Below are 26,057 nucleotides of genomic sequence, written 5' to 3' on the forward strand. Positions count from 1 at the left end.
AACTTATTACAAAATGCAGCAAACTTTATTACATATTGCGTTCAAGACTTTTATTATAAAATGCGGCAGGTTATTACAAAATATGGCGTTATTACATAATGACGTGAACATTTATTACATTATTACATAATGTGGCGCTACAATGCTTGTGACTATTGGCAAATTCTGTTCAAAATCTAAAACACACTGTAGTCAAAGCTATTTTCCAGATCTACAGTTCTGGGCCGTATCATGTGATGAATGGAATAGCATTGCTTTCTTTTATTATGACTTTGTGGAGTCTCCAGTTTTTTACTGATGCAGCCCCTTCTGTTGGTTTTGGGGGATTGTACAATATTGAGCATACATCTGGCTGACTCAAGTTCAGTTTCTTAACAACTTTCATTTCATTTCAAATCCACTGCTCCTCAAGGTTACTGTGACCTTGTCTGTCTCATTCTTGTGAACACTGGTTCACCAGACTGTTTGCAACACAAATCACATTGACATAGACTCATTAACAAATAGGCTTTCAACAGAACTACACCCAACCAGGCATCTCAAAGTTCCCGCTTCTTTTCCCTTGTCTTTGTCCTGACAGCACGGTCAGACAAACACCTCCCCCGACCTGAAGCCAGCTTTGATTCGGCCATCTGTAGTCCTCTGTTGTCAGCCATTTTGTTTTGTAGGCCAAACGGCTCTTTGATCACCACACCTGCCTTTGTCTCTCTCTCTCTCTCTTCTCTCTCTCTCTCTCTCACACACACACACATATACACACCAAGCTTGTATATAGTTAGTTAGAATTTGTGTGTTTTGGTTTGCTTTGCTACTTTGTGAATAAATATATTTCTTTGGAATCATACCTGCTGTCTGTTTAATGTTGCACAAGAGTGAATGAATAGTCAACCTCTGATGTGTCAAGAACTCCGAACTCCTTCAGGTGTTACTGTTAATTTTGGTTGTTGTCATTAATTTAATTATTAATCAAAACTCTAAATTAATAGTTTAGCGTATTTTATGAGACTGATATCTTTAACTGGCTATCATTTTTCCCTTTAGGGGAAAGGTGCCCCACGAGGTGATTTAACGTTAATTAAGTCACATTATTTAATATAATTATTAATTATTATTAATAATTATTAATTATTTCCGATAGCCAATTAAATCCCTACATATTTGGTGCCCCTTGGTGAGACCTAATACACTGAACAAAAATATAAACGCAACACTTTTGTTTTTGCTCCCATTTTTCATGAGCTGAGCTCAAAGATCTAAAACATTGAAATGAACAGAAATGAACATTCAATTCACGGGCAACAGCTCTGGTGGACATTCCTGCAGTCAGCATGCCAGTTGCACGCTCCCTCAAAACTTGCAACATTTGTGGCACTGTGCTGTGTGATAAAACTGAACATTTTAGAGTGGCCTTTTATTGTGGCCAGCCTAAGGCACACCTGTGCAATATTCATGCTGTCTAATCAGCATCTTGATATGCCACACCTGTGAGGTGGGATGGATTATCTCACCTCGCAAAGGAGAAGTGCTCACTAACACAGATTTAGACAGATTTGTGAACAATATTTGAGGGAAATGGTCTTTTGTGTGGATAGAAAATGTTTTAGATCTTTGAGTTCAGCTCATGAAAAATGGGAGCAAAAACAAAAGTGTTAAGTTTATATTTTTGTTCAGTGTATATTGATCCCAACATATTTGATGCTGCCGTGTGAGACCTAAAATTATGTTCCCAAAATATATACGTTGATCCCAACATATTTGGTGCCTCCATGTGAAGCCCGAATTTATGTTCCCAACAGATGTAAACTGTAAGATAAATTTGATTGGTGCACAGAGGCATACAACCCCGGGGCAGTAATTCTAGTTTTTTACCTGTTGCCAGGGTGAATCGTTTTATCATGAATTTATTTTATTTACACCATCCCACAGGATCTTAGCTCGGTCATTCTCCACCACCTTAGGAGGTGTCTTCCATTAGCCCCTTTTCCACCCACATTTCCAGGAACTTTTATTCCCAGGAATTTATTTACCTGGGTAAAAGAATTCCTGGTAATCTGTGTGGTTTGCGTTTCCACCGCACCTCAAAGTTCCAGAAAATGTATTCAAATTAGCGTGATGACGTAGATGATTCGGCGTGTGCTCTGTATTTGGCTCCGCCAGCTTGTTTACTGGTAACATAGTGCTGGTAGAGAGAGTAGGGGCCATTTGTCTCAGCCAGTAGCTAAGTTTAAAAGTATTTTACAATATGTCTCAAACTGAGTTAGTCTACATACAGACAGCTGTCATTTGAGATTATTAGTAACAGTTTGCTATCAGCTGAATTAGCATGCTCTCCTTGTGTAAGACATAACATTAGTGACAGTGGATGAGAGACTGTGGATGGAGCATATTGAATATCGCTGTCTACATGTTCATGCTTGCTGAACATATGTATTGATAAAGTATTGGCTTCTTACTCGCTAAGGTTTAATGTCACTGACAGTAACAAATGTAGCTGCCGTCAACTCAAGTCATTTTTGAGTTATCTTCACTTCGTTTCCACCAGGGCCACTCTGCTGTTCACCGGTTACTGTGTCGTGTCTGTGTATGTGTGTAACAGGGTCAACTATGCAGCAGCGATATGTGTAAAGGAAAATGTACATTGGTTGTTGTGTTATAATTACACAAAATCTGTGTAACCTTACATTTATTTTATTTATATTTATTTTAGTTAATACCTGACATGTTAGGCCTCCGAGTCAGTTATGTGGAACTTTAATTTGAGACTGTAACCCTATGTTTACTATACAGTGTGACACTGCCCTCTGTAACAAGCGTCTCCACGCCTTTTCCTCTTCCCTTTTGTTGTTGATCTCCGTGGGAGAGGTAAGCGGCCTTGCAGTTGGGAGAAATTTCTGTGTTTTAGCCTCTGTTATTTGCATTTAAAAGTTTACTGGCTAGCTTAAACTTGTTGTGAAGTGCTTACGATACACTACAACATATTTCTGTGTCATTTTATTTGTGTAGGGGCACGTTTTATGGAAAAGAACGTTACTGGCCGGAGGATTTTGTATTTATGCTGCTTTCGTCAGGTATGCTATGTCCTATTTTAGTTTTGTATTATTTACAACAGCCCTTTTATTGTTGATCTCCGTGGGAGAGGGGCACGTTTTATGGAAGAGAACATTACTGACTGGAGGATTTTGTATTTATGCTGCTTTCGTCAGGCTGCTTCCATCAGATTAAATGGAGACTGACTCCAAAGATATCCACGTCTGAGTCTCTTCCTCAAACACAACGCACACAATGCAGAGTTAGACACCACCGGTTACATGTGTGAATGTGTGTGTGGAGGAGTTCAGCGCTGGCACAAAGCGCAGAGGAGAACTGATACCGTCAGCACTTATCAATACTACGGTCTTTGATAATTTAGCTTCGGGGCTAATTTAGTACCAGGATTCAGTACCCATCCTTTATCAAAACACAAACGAAGTGAAGCTTGTAGAAATTAAATAAAGTTTGCAGTGGCTGCCCGTGCCAGGAAGTGCAGAACACTGCAAGTGTGTTCCACTAATCAGCGCTCCTCAGCACACAGCCCCGCTCCTCAAGAAATCCGGGTAATCTGTAAAGTCCTACCCCCCTACCAGGTACTTTTTTCAGGGAAAGTTTGGGCTTGAGGGAAAGTTTTTTACCCAGGTAATTTCAGTGGAAATGTGCAGAGGTTTTTCAAAATCACGGGTAATTGATAAAAGTTCCTGCTGTGGAAAAGGGGCTATTGTGACCTTTGGACTTCCAGCCCATACTCAGTACAGATGTTCCTGTACACTATGCCAGCCACTTGGTTATTGCGTTCCATGTACGCTCTTCCTGCCTGTATCTTACATACTGCTATTACATAGTGATGTTACATGCTGTGCCGATGCTTCGAAGCTTGCGTCGAGTAATCCAGGAAGCATTTCTGCGATGTGCGTATCGAGGCTTTTATCGTTTCAGACGAGTGACGTCATTGATGACGTCCGAAGCCTTGCTGCCTGGCTGTACCATGTCACTGGTTCGCACAGAAGTGACACAGAACACAAATATTACCCCTTTTGCCATTATTACATTATATGACACTACACCACAATACAATGTTTAGCCAAATGATTGGTTTATACACACAGGATGCATTCACAAAATGATAACAGTTTATTGTAGATGTATTGGATACAGTATAGTCATAATATACTCACTAGAAAATACACTATATTGATAAAAAGTAAGTTATATGGTCATATATTTTTATTATATTTTTTTATTATTATTATTAGTAGTAGTAGTCATTCCCAACAGCCATTACTGACACAATTAAAGATTACATGGTTAAGATCACAGCTGCCTGTTTTACACACTTTGGCCAGCAGGTGGTTTTGTGTGCACATGAAGCCTCGAGAAATGAACCCTCTACTGAACCAATTTGCTGGAAAGCTTCAATGCTTCGCAAGGCTTCATCTCACCATATTCAATCTGTCGGTGGTACATGCCATGCAGGGGCTTGGTCTTCCATGATAGTTCATCCTCCTCTTCTGCATTCTCAGGTTTCTGCTGCCTGAGGTATTCACTTAGCAGCTCATCTTTGGGGGCCATCTTCCTGATGTATTCCTGGATCTTGGTTGTTTCATCCTGGACAGTGGCTCTGATGCTCACAAGTCCTTGGCCTCCCTCGTTCTGCTTAGTGTACAGTCTCAGGGTGCTGGAATTGGGATGAAACCCTCCATGCATTGTGAGAAGCTTCCTTGTCTTGATATCAGTGGCCTCTATCGCCTCATTTGCAGGGTATCTGATGTCTGGCAGGGCATACAAGTTGATGGCGTGGACCTTGTTCTTTCCATTCAGCTGACTTTTCAGGACCTGCCTTACTCTGTGTAGGTATTTGGCTGTGGCTGACTTCCTTGCGGCCTTCTCATGACCCCAGGGTATTTGTAGCTGTCCTGAACATCTGCAATGTTGCCCTTGGGTAGCTAACCCCCCTTGATTCTGACTGTCTTCCCTCTCTTGAACAACCCTCTCTTAATGAAGATAAAATTATATATATATATATATATATATATATATATACATACATACATACATACATACATATGTATAACTAAAAGATTTTCTCAACTTCACCCAAAATAACCTCTCTCCCTCTCTTTCTCTCTCTCTCTTTGTTTGCTCCATTTTCGCAGGTTGACAGCATGCACCTATTCATAATAATTATCACCTCCACATATGATGGTCACTACTCAGGGGTGGGGATGTATGCTAATCGCTGACTAGTGGTAGAGCACTATCAGTTTAAAACTGATTGGCATTCATGAACATAAACACCTGCCTATAATCAAATCAAAGTTTCCCAGGGCATTCACAAATCCGGTGTAGATTTTTATTACCAAGGTTTTTTATGTTCAAATCTACTCACAGATTTACCAACATTTTATGAGTGAGACCAATTGTGTGTATTCTTGAAGTCTAACAAGAGACCTGAATGCATTTCCTTCCTTGAAAACATTTGTGAAACCAATTTTTGAAATTTTGTTTATATCCACGTTTGCTTGTTGGCTGTCTTCTTCTTCCCTGCCTATGCTGACACATTGCTATGATGCATTACCACAAACAACTGCCAATTCATAAGTCAGTGCAAAACTGTCAGCAGGAATGTCAATCAATCAATCAATTTTATTTATAAAGCCCAATATCACAAATCACAATTTGCCTCACAGGGCTTTACAGCATACGACATCCCTCTGTCCTTAAGACCCTCACAGCGGATAAGGAAAAACTCCCCAAAAAAACCCCTTTAACGGGGGAAAAAAAACGGTAGAAACCTCAGGAAGAGCAACTGAGGAGGGATCCCTCTTCCAGGACGGACAGACGTGCAATAGATGTCGTACAGAACAGATCAACACGATAAATTAACAGTAATCCATATGACACAGGGAGAGAGAGAGAGAGAGAGAGAGAGAGAGAGAGATGCAGGTAATGACAGTATCTTACAACAACATTAATGGAAGTAATAATATTATAGTTATAGTTCTGGTTACTGCGGTACAATATGTTGAAAGTATGTATTAATACCTGGCAGTATACATGTGTGACAATAATCATATGTGTATAATAACAGAAGAAGTATGACTAATGACTAATGATGGCAGCAGCAGCAGGAGGCATCTGGCGGGACCACGGCAGCAGCACAACCACACACGTCACGCTGTCCAGGCACCGCTGTGATATGAGTTAATCTGAGAGACAGTGGAGCACAAAGGCTCCGGAGAAGAAGCCGAGTTAGTGACATCCAGAATGGCCGGGTTAGCTAGATGCAGTAATAGGATACGAGAGAGAGAGAGAGAGAGAGAGAAGGAGAGAAGGGGCCCGGTGTACTATAGAGGGGTCCTCCGGCAGACTAGGCCTAAATCAGCCTAACTAAGGGCTGGTACAGGACAAGCCTGAGCCAGCCCTAACTATAAGCTTTATCAAAGAGGAAAGTCTTAAGTCTAGTCTTAAATGTGGAGACGGTGTCTGCCTCCCGGACCGTAACAGGTAAAAAGTGGTGTGTTGCATTGCTGTGATGCAAACAAACAAAACAAAGTTGGACCCTCACTCTCAAAAATGATGCTCTATAGCACCAATATTGGTAAAGGAAACTCCTCAGATAACCATAAAATTTGCACTTGATTTTTAATGTGAAGTTGTGGGCCTGTGAAGGCCATTTGTACATTCACATTGGACAATGTAAGTAAAGTGGACATGCAAGTAAAGTAAAGTGCAATATTATGAGACAGGTTACTAAGATACTTAAAATTTCAACACTTCTAAATTTTAAACTTGTTAACACAGTGTGGCACGTGTATGGCAACCACTTCCTCCTTTGAGGGTCCCTCATAGTGGGATGCCAGGCCCTTTTGGATGGGAATTTTCTGTATCTCCACAGCAAAAGGCACTGGGTTCTCAAACACCTCCACAAAGACAAGCCTCATCAGGTCATCTACAGTCTGTAAAATATTGCATTTAGATATTGATTTCCTTGTGTTTTTAAATTAAGGGCTTCCCTGAATCCACCATCCTTGTATGTATAGCAAGTGTTGCCATATCTATTTCATATTTTGTATCTGTTGTTATTATGTTGGTAATAATAAAATTATGTACAAATTATTGTATGTAGGGTCTGTTTTTACAGCCTTTACTGAGTATAAAACAAAACTAAAAGAATACTCTTTTGCTTTAATTTTCCAATATTTTAAAAAACTTTAAACTTTCTTCCTCTTTCTCCTCCAAGTCAACATGAGGTCACATACTTGGTTTGAAACCTAGGCCCTTAGGTGTTGATTACTACTGAAAGTCCAAATGAAAGAAAATATATATGTGTATATATATATATATACACACACACACACACACTGACACACACCCCAGCAAGCAATAGTCATGATTTAAACGTATTGGCTATGTTTAGCTCCAATTTAGTCTAGCTACATGTAACCCAAATCTAGCCGATTTAATTTTAAAATTGATTAAATGGAATTTTCGCCATTGCAGATGACGTGCAGTATGATATTCAATCACGTATGGAGAGTCAACAGTAATTAAAATATGTTTATCTCCATTTTTTGGACATGGTCTCTACATAGACGTATAATTGATGACGTCTACACTTTGGCTATGGTTAGACGTCTACCAAATTTTCACTGACAGCCCAAATTCAGCTGTGATTTAGCCTAGACGTCAGGTCTTCATGTCGACGGCTATTAGACATTTTTTAAACCAAAAAATGCTTGCTGGGGCGCATATACATATGCATATGTATATATATGTATGTATACATACGCACAGTGTCCAAAACTAACTGGCTGGTAAGTGAAATTTTTTACCAGCCAGGCAGATATTTCATCAGCCAACCAAATAATTAATACTTTAAAGAAAAAAAAGTCAAGTCACTTAATGCTGCCTGGGGGTTGCTCCGCAGGAGGCTCCGCAATACCTGGCCAGCATCGCCACATGATACTTTTTCTTACAGATTCGATCACCGGCAATCGGCGCACAATGCATGCTGGTTAGTTTTGTGTCCGACTTCATCCTGACTTGCTCTGACGTATTACAAAAGTGGACGGCGATAAAGCTGCGAGAGCGAGGCGGCTGCTGTTTTTAGAGCCAGGTGCTGCAGCTGCTCTCCACCGACTGCACCACCTGGCTCTCACCTGATCTAACAGCTGATTGGTTCAGATGTCGACTCAACAAGATGACGTTTTAGATAAACTTTTCATTTTTGTTGAATTTTACAGATAAAGATTGTATTTGTCTGATCTGAAGGTTTATTCTGTGAACAGAAAACATGCTGTGTGACTGATGGTGAAGTTTGTCAGAGACTGAATACATTAATCATAAACTATACAGAGTCTACTGTACTATATTAATATTGGACGGTTTAGTTTTAGACGGTTAAGTATTTAGCAACACAGAGACTTGTGGTCAGTGGGATGTGAGGATTCTTAAACTAACATCTGTACAGATGTGAAGCCCTGACTGTATCTGACTGATCTTTAATGAAAGCTGTTGTCTTGTATAAAATATGAACCTTATAGTCAAGCACTGTTTATTTAGCCTGTGTAGTTGAGGGGACAGGTCAAACTGATACAATGCTGATTTACAGGAGAATTCATATCAAATGGAGGATAAGCCATGAACATAAACTACAGATCACCTGTAAATCATTTTAATAAATTAATCTATCATAAGTAAAACAACTGGAGACTGAAAACAAACTGATATATGGGTCTGATCACTTTTTTAATGAATTGATATCATTCCAGACAGGATGTTAGTGTGTCTGTGACTGTATGGTCCTGTACGGACTGAAGGCTGCTGGAAACTGTCAGGAAACTGTACGACTTCACCGCGGCTTTTTGTCACCACCCCCCACTGCGGCCGCCTGCTCTCGTCTACTTTCCAGGTGAGGCGCAGTTCATCTCGAATGAGCCTATTAACAAAGTAGCAGAGTGAGAGAGTGCTACGTCCTGTCAGCCGAGGGGTTTCGTATCTTAGGGAGACCATATGATTTCCAAAAAGAGGACACTCGGCCGGCCACGACATAGCCTACTTAAATGATACTCGCAGTTTACTCAAAGATGCCTTATAATTTTAATATATTTAAAATGTATATGTATGGATAGAAAATTCAGTTATATTACAAAATAATATCTCTCAAAGACAGAAATTTAGATAGGCCCCAATAGGAGACACATACACACACTAGAGTGTGGCGATCCGAGCCCAACGGTACCCGACGGGTCGGCCGGGTTTGGTCAGAAATGTAGCTATAAATTGTATTCGGGCTCGGGTTGGATTCGGTCAGCTTTCAGTGAAAATGTAGTGTAAAAATAAATAAAATCCTATTGTCTGTCCTGTTTATTGCTTGGGCACTGTTATTTACATGACAACACTTGAACATAACACACACAGACACACACTGGCTGTTTGTTTCTACCTCTCCCCTCGCTGGAAGTCTCGGACCTCCAGCCACCCGCCTCCGCCTTGATCAAATGCTGAAAATAAAATAAAAGAGGGAGACAGGTTTTTCCTATTTTAACTTATTTTGTTTAGATGCTAGAAGCGTCGGACCTCCTGCCTCCCGCTCCCATCTCAAACACGGAGGTCTCCCTCTCCGCAGCTGAGCACCCACGGCGCACGCCCGGCCTGTTAAATAGCCTGTAACCACTGTGTGACACAAACTCGGTACTTTTGGTCATTAAATAATGTCAGGCTCAGTTCGGGTTCGGACAGAAATATGCTGCCCGTGCCGCACTCTAAAACACACACACACACACACACACACACACACACACACACAAACACACGGAAAACCGGACATTATCATCAGTTTATAAAAACCCCCCGGACGCCCCGGACGGGACGTGAAAAGTGGACACGTCCGGGCAAAAGAGGACGTTTGGTCAGCCTATCCTATCTGTGCAGCCGAGCACCACAGCACCTCCACGGACTATTACATCCAGTCGGTCCCGATGTTTCCTCCGCAGGCTCCACTTCACTCAGCTTCACTCAGCTGCCCAACAAACCCGCTGCTTCTTCCCACTTTAACCTGAATAACAAACCGGGGCTCGGTGCTCCGGTTGGATCCAAACGGAGAGCCAGGGCTATCTGGGAAGCTAGCAGAGGCTAACTGGCTGTGCTTCCCTCCGGTCACGCTGCGGCTAACGCTCCACCAGCCTCACAGCTGCGCCTTGCCAACGAGCGTAACAACAGCTATCCACCTCGGCGCGCTTTGTTAATGTCATGACTGACGCACTTACGTGACCAAAGATCATCTCTGCCTGAAATACACATTACTCTGCCAGGAAATCGATACCAGCATCTGTCTCCAGTAACAAAAAATGCATTTTTCGCTGGTAAAAAAAATAACTCACCAGAGTGGCCTTAAAAATTTACCAGCCAGAGTCAAAATCTACCCGTAATTGGCGAGTGGCGAGTGTTAGTTTTGGACCCTGCATATGCATATATGTATGTTTATTTATATATAGGGATGTTCGATATTGGCTTTTTTACTGATATCCAATATACCGATATTGTCCAACTCTTAATTTCCGATACCAATATATGCGGGGTCCCCCCCCCCCCCCCCAGAAAAAAAAAAAGAAAGAAAAGAAAAACTAAATCATTTTAGCTAACTAACATTACATATCTCTTGTCTTGGAATTAACAGAACATCATGCATACTTTGGCAGTAAACTTTAAACATTATCTGTGCAAAATATGACAACTACTTCAATTTAAGTTAGGCTATGGAAAAAGTGCCATATTTATTTTCTCCAACAGCAGCTTGGATCACATTCTCCCTGAGATAATCCTGACAAACGCCCACTACATAGGGCAAATTTGTACTTCTTCACAAAATGTAAATATTATACCTATACAACTGTGAGGTAAAGTGCAAACAACTGAAACAAGTTAAAAAAAATGTGTGCTGGAGGCTCCAGCACACATTTAAACAGGGCCAGTCATTAGCCTACTTGGGGTAACACAATCTTAAAATAAACTGGGCTCAAGCCCTGCTCTAATTGAGCTCTATAACTGGCCATAATTTGGTTAACGCAATCACTAAAGTAACAACCTTGGCTCAATCAGCCCTACTCTTTCAAGTAACCAAATGTGCAAATGAAAACAAAAATGTCACGAAAAATAAACAGTGACAGTTTAGAGTCCAGTAAACAAAACATAGCCCTCTTTTAAAGTGCAACAAATTAAAGTGAAAGAAAGACTGATGTTGACTGGGCTATATGAGAGTGTCCCTGTCCTATTTTTCACTTGTCCTTGTGAGTGAGAGGTAGATTTTTCTGGATGAAAATCAGCATTTCAGCATTATCGCAATGTATTTGATTCCGCTTCTCGTCTATGACATGGAAGACAGCACTGAAGAGCCATTTTCTGTCAACACTGGTGCAGGGTGCAGTTAGGTACTTGTGTGCTACACGGGAAATAGCAGGGAAGTGGGCCTGGTTGGACCTCCAGTAGTTGAAAGGGCACTCCTTCTTGAAAATGGTGGCTTCTCCCAAGTATGCATGCACCTAAAGAAAAAGACAAATGTACAAAACAAAAATAGAATTCTATTAGCTTTTCCTCAAAGCACTGACAGTCCAATGTTTATTTTATTAATTTCATATACATTTTCATGTGAAGCACCCTGCAATTCGATTAAATTAGTTTGCTAATAAAATTTATTATTAACTCACCTGTGATGCCGTCTCCCCTGTAGCTGCTTGTTCGCTGAGTTCATTCTCCTCGCAGATTTCTTGGTACATGTCCTGCAGTTTCGGGCTTCCAGTTCGGGCCTTCTTATGTGGGGGGTCCTTATCCTCTTGGACCCGGTCATCTGCACTGGCACTAGCAGCCTCTCCTTCCTGATCATCACTGCCACTGGCCATTTCTTCCACAACTTTCAGAAGCATGTTGCGTGCTCCCTCCTTCTTGTCCGCGTCAAGATAACGATCTTTGTAACAAGCATCAACTATGGTTGCAATGGCATTAAGAGGTTACTCCTTGCACACAACTGAAGCGATCGCTGACAGCTTCCAATAGAGTGCGTTTGGCAGTTCTCACCCCTTTGTCCTGTTCTTCATCACTCTTGGTAAGCAGCCGTGTCAGGGACACCACACCAGGGATGACATCTGCAGCAGTGGCAGCAGAGGAGCTGATGTCTCTGGTTAGCTGTTCAAAGGGTTCCAGTAGGGTGATCATCTTCTCTAGAATTCCCCACTGAGTTGCTGTTAATGTTGCAGGGAGTTCATAATCAGCAGCATATGCACTTAAAGCCCTCTTCTGCTCCACCAGACTCTGCATCATATAATAGGAGGAATTCCACCTGGTGGTGACATCTTGTTGCAGCTTTTTTAACAGGCATGTTGAGTTCCTTTTGTATGTCTTCCAAACAATTGTAAGCTTGCGATGAGCGCTTGAGGTGTCCTACCACTTTCCTCCCCACAGCCAGAGCATCTGCGATGCTGCGTTGAGACAGGGCACCTTCATTCACTGCCAGCTGCAAGGTGCGCCATGCAGGGCAGACTTTTCACACCAAACTCCATCATAGCTTTAGCCATGTTATGTGCATTATCCCTCACCACAGTATGTACTTTTGCCTTGGGGATTTTCCACGCCTCAAACATCCCTTCAAAAGCAGCTGAGATCGCTACTGCTGTATGAGAGCCACGGCACTGTTGGGAAAGAAGCACAGCCTTTTTCAGCACAAAGTCCTCATCCATCCAACCTGGCTAACGCTTGAAGACCAGATATCTGTTGTGAAGCTTATAGACACAGCATCTGAAATTAGCTTCTCGACGTGACTGTGCAACTTATTGTACAACTCGGGCAAGCAGATATCTGTGAAATACTTACGACCGGGCATGACAAAGCGTGGCTCGAGATACTCCACAAGTTTGGTGAATCCGGTGTCTTGCACGATCGAAAACGGCTGGTTATTCAGTGCTATACACTCCATGATTTTCTGATTGATGGCTTTCGCTCTGGGGTGGTCCTTGTTGTATTTTTGTTTTTTATCGATCAACTCTTTAAAGGTCAATTGGGTGGTTTTTTTCAGTCTCGCCTGTTGCTTCTTTTCATCGTTTTGCTGCACAAACGTTGCGTGTATCTCCGGATGATTCTTCCTGAGGTGGGAAATTAAATTCATAGTATTGAAGGAAGATGTCTTGGTTCATCCTCGCATAACCTCCGCTTTACAGTCATTGCAAATGGCAAATTTAATGGCTGGAGACACATTTATGGGGTGCCGTTTGTAAAGTGTCTCATGATGAAAATAACATCAACATTTTGCCACATTTAGCTTCAAACAATGTTTAAAAAAGTATTGCGATTTTTTTAACGTCACCTTTTACCACATTTACAGCAATATTTGTTAACTTAGAAATATATTAAATAGTTAAATCTAAATATTAAATGTGGCACCTAAATGTTAAATGTTAAATCTAAATCTAAATGTTAAATCTAAATGTTAAATATAAATATAAATGTTAAATCTAAATATTAAATCTAAATCTAAATCTAAATGTTAAATCTAAATGTTTTGGGTGAAACTAAATATTTAGCTAATATGCAAATTCACACTGCCGGTCACCGGAAGTACCAAAATAAAAGCTCGAGATGGTCAGACTGTTTATAGAATCAAATAACGAATTAAAACCAACTTATCGGGGGAAATGGACACTTGAACATACATTAGCGTGATAATAACTACCTAAAATAACAAGAAACGTGTTTGGAGAAATTTTATTTGACGTGTACTTTGAGTTGTTAGTGTCCCTTCGGAGGGATTAACAACCTAAACTAAGCTAACAACCGTCAGTTCTTAGCCCGTTAGCAGTGTCTGTAATGACTCATTAACTCTTAAGCGGTCCGTGAAAAAAATATTTTTTCCAGCGGATGTCTTAGTTACAACATGATTAAGCTAGCAAAGCAGTTTTGTGGTGCGATGTGTGGTATTTATTCAGTTTTGGGAAATCACGATGTCTAGAAAGCATCAGTGGCCGCAGCTGCAGCAAAGCTATCAGGGCGTCATCTGTTAAATGTCTCCCATTGTCGGATCGACATTAAACTACTCAGTTAGCTCAATCATGTTGTAACTAAGACATCCGCTGGAAAAATATTTTCTTAACGGACTGTTTAGAGTTAGTGAGTCATTACAGACACGCTAACGGGCTAACAGCTAACAGTTAGCCCGCTAATCTCGATAACCATGTTATTAATTTCAGACCGTGATAGTAATGTTTGTTCAGTCATAGTGTTTATAGGCTTTACAAACACCAGATTAGTCTAAACGGTGATACAGTGACGTGAAAAACGTGAGATGTGCATATATATATGTTGCTAAACTCCGCTGGTTTTCTAAAGTATTTGTAAACAACAAGGTGATTCCCTCAGAAGGGACACTAACAACTCAAAGTACACATCAAATAAAATTTCTCCAAACACGTTTCTTGTTATTTTAGGTAGTTATTATCACGCTAATGTATGTTCAAGTGTCCATTTCCCCCGATAAGTTGGTTTTAATTCGTTATTTGATTCTATAAACAGTCTGACCATCTCGAGCTTTTATTTTGGTACTTCCGGTGACCGGCAGTGTGAATTTGCATATTAGCTAAATATTTAGTTTCACCCAAAACATTTAGATTTAACATTTAGATTTAGATTTAATATTTAGATTTAACATTTATATTTATATTTATATTTAGCATTTAGATTTAACATTTAGATTTAGATTTAGATTTAATATTTAGATTTAGATTTAGCATTTAGATTTAACATTTAACATTTAGGTGCCACATTTAATATTTAGATTTAACTATTTAATATATTTCTAAGTTAACAAATATTGCTGTAAATGTGGTAAAAGGTGACGTTAAAAAAATCACAATACTTTTTTAAACATTGTTTGAAGCTAAATGTGGCAAAATGTTGATGTTATTTTCAGCGTGAGACACTTTACAAACGGCACCCCATACACACTGAAATAATTCCAAATCAAAGATATGTTGACGAGTCCACTTACGAGGTTGTTATGCTGCAAGTGACGACGCAGTTTGATGATGTTATCAAGTGCGCACTGATACGTTCAAGGTTGGCTCAGAAATGCAGAAGCCACAGGATTTATTGCAAGTTGTGCCAAACAAACAAAGATATCTCAAAAACTATACACCACATCTCTCATATTTTGACATTTTGAGTGAGAGGAGAAGTAGCTGAAGAGTTTGATATATAATATGTGCATGCTGTGTAAAAGTTGTGTCATTAAAAAAGTAAAAACCGATACTGATAATTTCCGATATTAATATATAATAATGGTAGGCCGATAATATCGGACATCTCTCTGTCTCTCTCTCTCTCTCTATATATATATATATATATATTTTTTTTTTTTTTTTTTTTTTTTTCCCTGCTCTAACATTATAACAAAGTCAAAGGCATGTGATAGTGTGAGGCAGAAATATATATTCTGAAGCTTCTGAAGCTGTAAAATTTTTGTACTTAAAATGACTGTGACAAAAATGCATTTTTCTCAGCCGTAAAATCCAGAATTGAATTTAAAATCCTACTGTTAACTATAAGCTTTATCCAAGAGGAAAGTCTTAAGTCTAGTCTTAATTGTGGAGACGGTGTCTGCCTCCCGGACCCAGCAGGAAGATGATTCCACAGGAGAGGAGCCTGATAGCTGAAGGCTCTGGCTGCTGATCTACTTTTGGTAACTTTAGGGACCATGAGTAACCCTGCATTCTCAGAGTGCAGTGTTCTGGTGGGATAATATGGCACTATGAGCTTTCTAAGATATGACGGAGCCTGACCATTTAGAGATAATAATTAGATAGATAATGTTTTACATAGTGATGCAACCAAGTTACAGAAGTAAAGGCAGGAATGCAAATGAGACATTTCAGACAGCTGAGGAGCCGTGTTTATGTGGGGAGAGAGAGCTCCCTTTAGGCTGGACTCTGGGCTTTTTTACTTTGTAGACTGTATAGATGCATAAAATGCTGTATAAATCACTGAAGAAGAGGGGAAAACCCAAAAAGCACAATAGGTCCTTTTTAATGTGACACAACAGAAAAACATCGGCCACTAGCATTGGTGAATGTGATCTTATTGGCTGGTGGCAGTCAACAAGAGGAATATCACCTGATACCCATGTTCGGCCAATAAATTAGTGTATCCTTCCTTTTTACCACCTCAATTAGAATACAAATATTATTATAATTATTATTGTCATTGCACAAACCTAACAGCATGTTTCTACATGAAAGATAATAGCAAGCAGAAAATCCTTGGACTAAATTTGCAAGGCACCTTGCCTAGTTGATTATATTTATATCATATTACATAATTAGTGAAATATTTCTGCCAAAGTTTAGTCTATAGGCTGACTTGTTAATATACTGAATCGTATTTCTTCTCCATGCATAGTAGGTGAAACAAATTTGTATTGGCCAGATAAATGTCACTAACTACAATTCTTTGTTTATTTCTCCAGGCAACATCAATATTGAAGCAACTTGATGGAGAAAACTAGAGGAGTCCCTTTAAGATGACACGCACAGACCCTCCTGACATACTGGTATCAACTGTGCATCGAGATATAAAAGTGGTCCCCATTTCTTCACACTACAAATCCTTGCAACCCTCCAAACAATGTGATTTCATAAATTACAGCACACTGGAGGACAGTAAGAGCAAAGTCAATAAGAGGCACTGCCGTACCTTTGACTATAGGTCTTTGGAGTACCCAAAGTTACACAAATACTCAATGGAGTCCCCATACAAGAAGGCTGATAGGCATGCAGCTAACCCAGATGCTGCCTGGAATGCCTTGGGCCACCAGCAGAGATACCGCTTTTCTGCTCCAGACATTTTTAGCCATAGGTTAACTCCTCAACCAATGGCTGCAGATATGACCAGTGAAGTAGTTGTCCCTGAACAAAAAAGAAGGACCAGGTCAAAAAGTGCACCTCGGGTCCAGACCAGTCTCACTCCTGTGTCTTTTGAAGGGTCCTCATCTTCAGGGAGGAAGGGCAGGGAGTCACAAAGGGCTCCAAGAGACACTCGCTGGAGACCAGAAGTATCACCACGCAGGGAGTCCTCCCATGCAGCAGCTAGGGCTCATATACATGAAGTTCATCCCATTAAGTTGCAGCCTCAAATGGGTGACAGCAGTAGATACTCACCTCACTATGCTGCTGATAATACTGAGGATGGAGGGCTGGATAAACCCGCAACTAGCCCTCATGTCAGGTGTAGGGTAGACATCAAGCCTGATGATGCAGCATTGCATCATTCAGGACGCAAACAGGCTACACCACAAGTGGACATACCCTTGCAGAGGCACCACAGTGGGGGGAGTAGGAGTCTGACTGTGCCACGCCATTTCTCCTACTCAAGAACACCAACTCCCACTGATTCGTTAGGTACAGAGGGTAGGCAAGCTTATCAATATTCTCGCAGCATGCCAAATAGTTACTTACAACCCATGGAAATTCCCTTGCAAAGAATGCCATCATCAGGTGATTACTATGGTAGGGAACGAAGAGCTCATTCCAGTCCGAATGTGCCAACCAAATTCTTTTATGCAGATGACCCTGGGAGATATGTTACTACTGCTCCTCCTCAACCAAGTTCTTGCTTTCACAATGAACATTACACACCAGGACGAACATATACTCCAAAAGTGCAATACGTGCAAGATCCAAGGACTCGAATGGTACATGCTGTAGCTACAAGACCCTTTTATCCTGAGATGGAGCCCTATCCTTACTCTGTGCAGACAGGGTATCCCAAACCCTATGCAGCAAATGAACCAGGGCCATACATTATACAGACACCTCCAACAAGAATATTTTATGGGGATGATCCAAGGTCTTATCAAATCCAGACTGCTCCGCCAAGGTTTTATTATTCCAGCGACATGTATGCAATGCCACCAGAGCACCATATCCCAGCAAGGGCATATTACACAGAGGGCCGAAGACATGCTAGAGTCATTCAGGCACAAACAGATGACTGGTATGGCTCAGATGCATCTGGTTATTCCACCAATCCTGCCTCTTATGTATCTCAAGTCACTCCAACCAGAGTCCATCAAGAACCAGTGTTAGCACCCTGGTATGCCAACCCATGTTTAGAGACTCAAAGAATTGGCACAGATTCAAAATCTTACTCAAGGTCCTGGGACAATATTCTCAACTCACGAGTAGAGAGGGAACAACCTCTTCCTGTACAACGGGGTCAGAGCTATGATGATCTTCTTGACTCCAGGAAGCCTGCAGCAGTCTCGGGTGACAAACCGCAACCAGTGGTGGTCAATCTTTCCAGTTCACCAAGACGCTATGCAGCCTTATCAATGTCTGATAACTCACTAATTGACAAAAGCCCAACAGAGACATCAAAGAGCACGACTAGTAAACTCTGGTTTGTCACTCCTGAGATAACAATCACTGATAATGACATTCGACCAGGGAAACTTAATAAGGCTGAAGGACGGTCTGCCAGTTGGGACATTCTTGACTCCAGAAGCCCAGAGGGTCCAGACCTGTCTCAGCATGACTTTGAAAGCTCAACCAAAGAGAAGACACATGACAATGCCTCACTACAGCAAAGCCTTGAACAACTTGATGAACTTCTGGCAGATCTTGTGACTGATTATAAGCCACCCAGTAGAAGGGCAAGTGAGGACATTCTTGATCAATTAAAGAAGTTAATTGATGAGGAAGAAGCAGTATCTCTATCCAGAAAGAGCTCAAAGGCCTGTGCAGAGGAACCAGCTCCTCTTGATAAGCAGCCAACCTCAATAAGAATGACCCCTGATGCTTTTCGAGACATGGACGGGGCCAGTGATGCAATGAAGAGTGCAGATGAGTGCTCCCCAGATCAGAGCCCAGATGAAGATGATACAATGATGTGCTCAAACAACAAATGCCGGAGGACAGAGACCCTGTTTAATGCTTGCCTATATTTTAAATCCTGCCACAGCTGCTACACTTACTACTGCTCTCGTAACTGTCGCAGGGAGGACTGGGACATTCATAAAGAAAGCTGCCTGTATGGAAGAATTGGCAGCATTTGCCGTCACATCATCAAACACTGCCGGGAGACTGTTGAAGTCCACAAAGCCTTCTCCCGTATTGCCAAAGTTGGCTACCTTTCTCGAGGTAGAGGAGTTCTGTTTCTTGGTTTTCCAAATCCTGCATCATCTAGTAACTTCCTGCAGTATGGTCTTGATAGTCTACTGATGTCTCCTACATACCTGTCCCTCCGAGAGCTTGAAAGCTTCAAGGACAACCTAGGGGAGTATTGTAAGGAGCTGCAAGAAGCTGGTAAAGAGTACGACCCTAATGAATGTTTCATCTTGAATGTATCCATTGCTGTTGGTGACCAGTTGCCCGATGGGCCATCACCAAGGAATCAAGCTCCAACTGTCAGAAAATATGCAAAGGTAGCACTGGCTTCCTTTAGCCCTGAAAGGAAGGTTCACAAGAAAGAGAGTGACATGGAAACGCTGATCCTCACTCCACCCCCTGGAACAGCAGATATTGACAAAGAGGGAGAGGAAGGCAGGAAGGCCAGGGAAATCTGTTTTATCAATATACAACGGGAGTTAAGGATTCGAGGGGTTTTCCTACGACACGAATACCCACAGGTATATCAGCAGCTCTGTGAGTTTGTGGAAAGTAACAGAAGGTTCACACCCACAACTATTTATCCTATTGACAAGAGGACAGGTAAACAGTTTATGTGCATGATTATGGCTGCCTCTGAGCCCAGGACGTTGGACTGGGTAGGCACTCCTCATCTCCTTGATGATATTATTTGAGTGCACCTTTTGTTGTAAATATATATGTATAGAAATACATATATATTATTACACATATTTATATATCAATACAATTACAAACATTTGTAGATAAGTATTTTGTTATCAAAATATCTATATTCATTTCTGCTTGGTCAGTATTCTATTTCCTGTCAGGTGCAGAATGAGTACAGTACATTATTTATTTTAATTTTTTTAACAAGTACATACTTTCTATCCACCACAAGTCATTTATATGTATCCTGGACATTTACTTTTACAACACATTCCCTTTGGTAGGGACTACTTAAGCTGACATTCTACTATTTTAATTTTTTCAAATTCTAAGCAACAACTGTATGTTGTTTTTTTTTACATAGTCTCTTTGAATGAAAGAGTCCATTTCTGTGTGTGAGTACGACGTGACTATTTTTCATATGCGACTTTAATGGTATACCATGCAGAAAATATGAAACAATATTTTCTTAGCTACGTAAACACATTCTATGCAAAGTTGCTTCATGACCTAAGTACCACATTACTGTAGGAGTTGTTTTTGTTACATATTATATTATATTATATTATATTATATTATATTATATTATATTATATTATATTATATTATATTTTGCACATCTGTAAAGAAAGTTTTGTTGAAATTGATTAAAATTTTGAAAGTTTTGGTGGTTATGTTAATCATAGGAAAATAATGAAAGCTGAAAGAGACATTTGTGCTACTTGAAACATCTATAAAAAGAACAAAAACTTATTGTTACTTAGGTAGAAGTACTATACTGAAAGTTAATGTTTTCCTGTTTCAGTTCACGGGAGCACTAGTGGACTTGAAAGCAACCCCACAATGGATACTGAAAAGGTGCCAGTTACTAGCCACACAGTAGGTGTTGGCCTGTACTGCTCAGTTTTAAACACTGTGAATAGTGAGAGTTACAAAATCAAAACTTGGTATAATACCAATATCATGCAGTTCCCTATAACGGTAAAGTTGATGAGTTGTATTTTTAGATATGTTTACAATAAGAATATATGAATTAGCAGCAGGAGTTATTGTCCTTAGAACAAGGTGAGCCAGATTTGGCTCAGTAGCTACATAAACAGTACATAAATGCTTGAAGAAGACATTAGTTGTGTATTTGTGCTCCACTAGTTTTATTACTTGTGATTTATATTGTTTGTTTGTTTTAGTAAATCAAAACCTTTGCATTGCTCATAGGTTGCAGGAGTTTTAGAAACTTTTATCAATGCAACGTAGCCATGCTGCCTCATAACTCAGTACATTTATTTTTTTTGTTTTTGTAGTGTCCTAAATCTTAAATTTCCTGCCAGCACACTGATGATGATTTTAAACTTACCTCCAGTCAACCCAGTCATTAGTCATTGTTTGTATATAGGCCAAAAGTTTGGACACACCTTCTCATTCAATGCGTTTTCTTTATTTTCATGACTATTTACATTGTAGATTCTCACTAAAGGCATCAAAACTATGAATGAACACATGCGGAGTTATGTACTTAACAAAAAAAAGGTGAAATAACTGAAAACATGTTTTATATTCTAGTTTCTTCAAAATAGCCACCCTTTGCTCTGATTACTGCTTTGCACACTCTTGGCATTCTCTCCATGAGCTTCAAGAGGTAGTCACCTGAAATGGTTTCCACTTCACAGGTGTGCCTTATCAGGGTTAATTAGTGGAATTTCTTGCTTTATCAATGGGGTTGGGACCATCAGTTGTGTTGTGCAGAAGTCAGGTTAATACACAGCCGACAGCCCTATTGGACAACTGTTAAAATTCATATTATGGCAAGAACCAATCAGCTAACTAAAGAAAAACGAGTGGCCATCATTACTTTAAGAAATGAAGGTCAGTCAGTCCGGAAAATTGCAAAAACTTTAAATGTGTCCCCAAGTGGAGTCGCAAAAACCATCAAGCGCTACAACGAAACTGTCACACATGAGGACCGACCCAGGAAAGGAAGACCAAGAGTCACCTCTGCTTCTGAGGATAAGTTCATCCGAGTCAGCAGCCTCAGAAATCGCAAGTTAACAGCAGCTCAGATCAGAGACCAGATGAATGCCACACAGAGTTCTAGCAGCAGACCCATCTCTAGAACAACTGTTAAGAGGAGACTGCGAATCAGGCCTTCATGGTCAAATAGCTGCTAGGAAACCACTGCTAAGGAGAGGCAACAAGCAGAAGAGATTTGTTTGGGCCAAGAAACACAAGGAATGGACATTAGACCAGTGGAAATCTGTGCTTTGGTCTGATGAGTCCAAATTTGAGATCTTTGGTTCCAAACGCCATGTCTTTGTGAGACGCAGAAAAGGTGAACGGATGGATTCCACATGCCTGGTTCCCACTGTGAAGCATGGAGGAGGAGGTGTGATGGTGTGGGGGTGTTTTACTGGTGACACTGTTGGGGATTTATTCAAAATTGAAGGCACACTGAACCAGCATGGCTACCACAGCATCCTGCAGCGACATGCCATCCCACCCCATCTGGTTTGCGTTTAGTTGGACGATCATTTATTTTTCAACAGGACAATGACCCCAAACACACCTCCAGGCTGTGTAAGGGCTATTTGACCAAGAAGTAGAGTGATGGAGTGCTGCAGCAGATGACCTGGCCTCCACAGTCACCGGACCTGAACCCAGTCGAGATGGTTTGGGGTGAGCTGGACCGCAAAGTGAAGGCAAAGGGGCCAACAAGTGCTAAACACCTCTGGGAACTCCTTCAAGACTGTTGGAAAACCATTTCAGGTGACTACCTCTTGAAGCTCATGGAGAGAATGCCAAGAGTGTGCAAAGCAGTAATCAGAGCAAAGGGTGGCTATTTTGAAGAAACTAGAATATAAAACATGTTTTCAGTTATTTCACCTTTTTTTGTTAAGTACATAACTCCACATGTGTTCATTCATAGTTTTGATGCCTTCAGTGAGAATCTACAAAGTAAATAGTCATGAAAATAAAGAAAACGCATTGAATGAGAAGGTGTGTCCAAACTTTTGGCCTGTACTGTATATATATATATATATATATATATATATATATATATATATATTTTTTTTTTTTTTTTTTTTTTTTTTTTTTTTTTTTTTCACTGACTTGCACTTGTTTGGCTGACAGGATGTTCTGTACAGATTCAGTGAAAAATTGCTGGCTGCATGTGACTCTGTTTTCTATGCTCTGATCTTATTTTACCATGACTTTGATGACAATAGTAACCTGCTTGATGAATGGACTAGTGAAAGTGAAAACTACTATGTTGTGTAAGAAAAAATAAACTTTGCCTTTTTCGTCAGTCATTCAAGTTAAAATAACTAATGTCAAAGGTAATGAAGAAGAGACCTCACTCAAATGTCTAGAAAATCCTGTAATCTTGTATTTTTTATACTTTCAACATATGTGTCTGAGTGTGTCTATTTATAAACCATATCTAATAAATGGAATGGGAACTCTGGGTGCTGCTGTCCTGCTGTTCTTTAGGTGAAGTGCAACAACCTTGTGTCTGTCAGCTGGATGAGCTGCTTAGGATGGACCCCAAAAAACCAGCTGGGTCTGATGAGCTGGACCCTTTCTTCTGTAAGATTGCAGCCCCCATCATTGCAGCTCCAATTACATATATTTTTAATCTTTCCCTCCACACGGCCGAAGTCCCTCTTGCATGGAAAGCAGCTGTAGTGCACCCCCTTTTTAAGGGAGGAGACCAGGCTGATCCCAACTGCTATAGCCCATCTCAATACTGCCTTGCGTATCAAAAATATTGGAAAAACTTGTAAATAAGCAACTCACTAATTATTTGGATGCTAACAATATTTTATCTGGTGTTCAATCTGGTTTCCGATGCGGGTTTGGCTGTGTTACCGCTACTCTTAAAGTACTCAATGATATCATTTCTGCCCTAGATTCCGAACAATATTGTGCTGCAATATTCATTGATCTTGCTAAAGCTTTTGACACTGTCGATCACTCTATTCTTGCTGGCAGGCTGGGAAGCACTGGGGTCTCTGGTCACTCACTGGCATGGTTTTCAAACTACCTCACTGACAGGGAGCAACGTGTTAAATCAGAACAGCTTCTTTCTCAACTGATCCCTGTCACTAAGGGTGTACCCCAAGGCTCGATCTTAGCCCCCACATTATTTTCTATATATATAAATGATATTGGGCGGCACGGTGGTGTGGTGGTTAGCACTCTCGCCTCACAGCAAGAGGGTTGCTGGTTCGATCCTGGGCGTGGGAGCCCTTCTGTGCGGAGTTTGCATGTTCTCCCCATGTTCTTAGAAGATGAATGAATGAATGAATAAATGACATTGCTTTTTCTGTTAAGAACTCATCTATTCACCTTTATGCTGATGATACAGTCCTTTATGTTGTTGGTCCCTCTCCAGATGCAGTACTCACCTCACTTCAGGACAGTTTTTTCAGGGTCCAACAAGCTTTCTCCACCCTAAACCTTCTGCTAAACACCACTAAGACCAAGGTCATGTGGTTTGGTATAAAAGATTCTGTGCCCCTCTCAGGCCGAGATATCATAACCCTCGATGGGGCTATCCTGGAGCAGGTCACTGAATACCAATACCTGGGTATCTGGCTTGACAGCACTCTGTCCTTCTCACATCATATCAGTAAGCTACAGTCAAAGGTTAAATCCAAAATTGGCTTCTTGTACAGAATGCACTCCACCTTTACTTTCTCTGCCAGACTTACTCTTATACAAATGACAATCCTGCCCATGTTCAACTACGGTGATGTTATCTACCGGTCGGCATGCAAGTGTACACTTCAGAAACTTGATGTTTTCTATCACTCTGCGATCCATTTTGCTACAAACGCCCCTTTCAAAACATACCACTGCACTCTATATTCCTCTGTCAACTGGCCATCCTTACACACCCGCCGTACTATTCACTGGTTAATGTTTATCTACAAAACTCTTCTTGGTCTGTCACCCCCCTACCTGTGTCAGTTGCTGCAAACTACAACTGCTGTTTACAACACCCGTTCTGCTTACATACAGTTGAATACATTCAGCATCAAACTTGTATTTGGCCGTGTTGTGGTTCTCATCTGCAGTCTCCGTCAAGGAGCTGTCCGTAAGTCACTCACTCTACAGCAGGAAACGGCACTTCAAAATAAAAGCTCTGTGCCAAAAATTCTCTGTACTTAAAAAATTAAGCGTGTTCAAAATTCACTTGCGGTCCATTCAGAATGGACCTGCGACCCACTTTTGGAACGCGACCCACCAGTTGGGAACCAGTGGTTTATCATAAACAGTATATGTGATACAATAAAAAAAAAAAAAATCAACCCATTTAAGTAACAATGTATCCTTATTAGTGGTCCATTTTTAAATAGGATTAGCTCAGTTTTACATTCAAACAAAAAAACACCTAACATGAAAGAGAACGAGCAAGCAAGAGCTCTTAGGTGCAGAAAATTTATTAACGAAGTATTAATAAATTAACAAAGTGCATACTCTTTCTCAGGGCTTCAATGTAAACTTAAGACAGCTGCAAAAATGTTGTAAAAACACGAGCACCATTAAACAAACTGCTGAATAACATTGTTATATTTATATTGCCAGCTGTCATCCATTCTAAATGAGGAGTACCATCCAGTTGTCCAGGCTCACAGCTCACTGAGTGAGAGATACAGAAAGAGAGGAAGAGAAACTGGATTGGAGGACAAAGACAAACTCTTGACACAAGAAGCCAAACCTCTTGTTCCAAATTAAACTTTGCTTTGCATCAAAATATTCATCATGCCTGATGGACAGCTGCTTGGAATTACGACATGAAGTAATCATAGACATAACTGTAAAACTGGTTTAATCGTTTAAAAGGCCAAGCAGGCTGACTTAACTGACTTCTCCATCTTTGATACGAGTTCTCAAACGAGACAAAAAACTTCATATTGAACAAATACTACGCATTAGTATTGTAGAATGTTTATAGCAGGCAGTACACAGTACAATCTCACAAGGTAAGTTCACTTTTATATGGCTTTATCAGTCAATCTATATCAGAAGTTGTTAACTATGTATTAGGTACTAGTTAAGATATTAGTACACAAAAAAACTTAAACTTTAAGCATTTTCACTCCAGAATGAAACAGATCCTTATACATAAAAGGCTGAAAGAATGTACACCAGGGGTTACTTGAATTAGTGAACCAACAAAAGAGAGAACAA

At 40.5% G+C, this 26,057-nt stretch overlaps 1 protein-coding gene across 3 annotated transcripts in view; it reads left to right on the forward strand.

Moving 5' to 3' along the window:
- Positions 1-19,870, forward strand: part of ajm1 (apical junction component 1 homolog) — a 77,083-nt gene extending 57,213 nt beyond the window's left edge. For 2 of the 3 annotated variants that reach the window (XM_049603995.1, XM_049603994.1), the window contains one exon: positions 16,538-19,870. In XM_049603995.1, coding sequence (XP_049459952.1) covers positions 16,592-19,870 — 3,279 coding nt within the window. In that variant the 5' untranslated portion in view covers positions 16,538-16,591. Of the gene's footprint in view, positions 1-2,949; positions 3,069-16,537 lie in introns of those variants that run through there. The other variant, XM_049603996.1, reaches the window with a different exon arrangement.
- The last annotated feature ends 6,187 nt before the right edge of the window (positions 19,871-26,057 follow it).

This window comes from Epinephelus fuscoguttatus, linkage group LG18, assembly GCF_011397635.1.
Source record: "Epinephelus fuscoguttatus linkage group LG18, E.fuscoguttatus.final_Chr_v1".
NCBI classification, from domain to species: Eukaryota; Metazoa; Chordata; class Actinopteri; order Perciformes; family Serranidae; genus Epinephelus; species Epinephelus fuscoguttatus.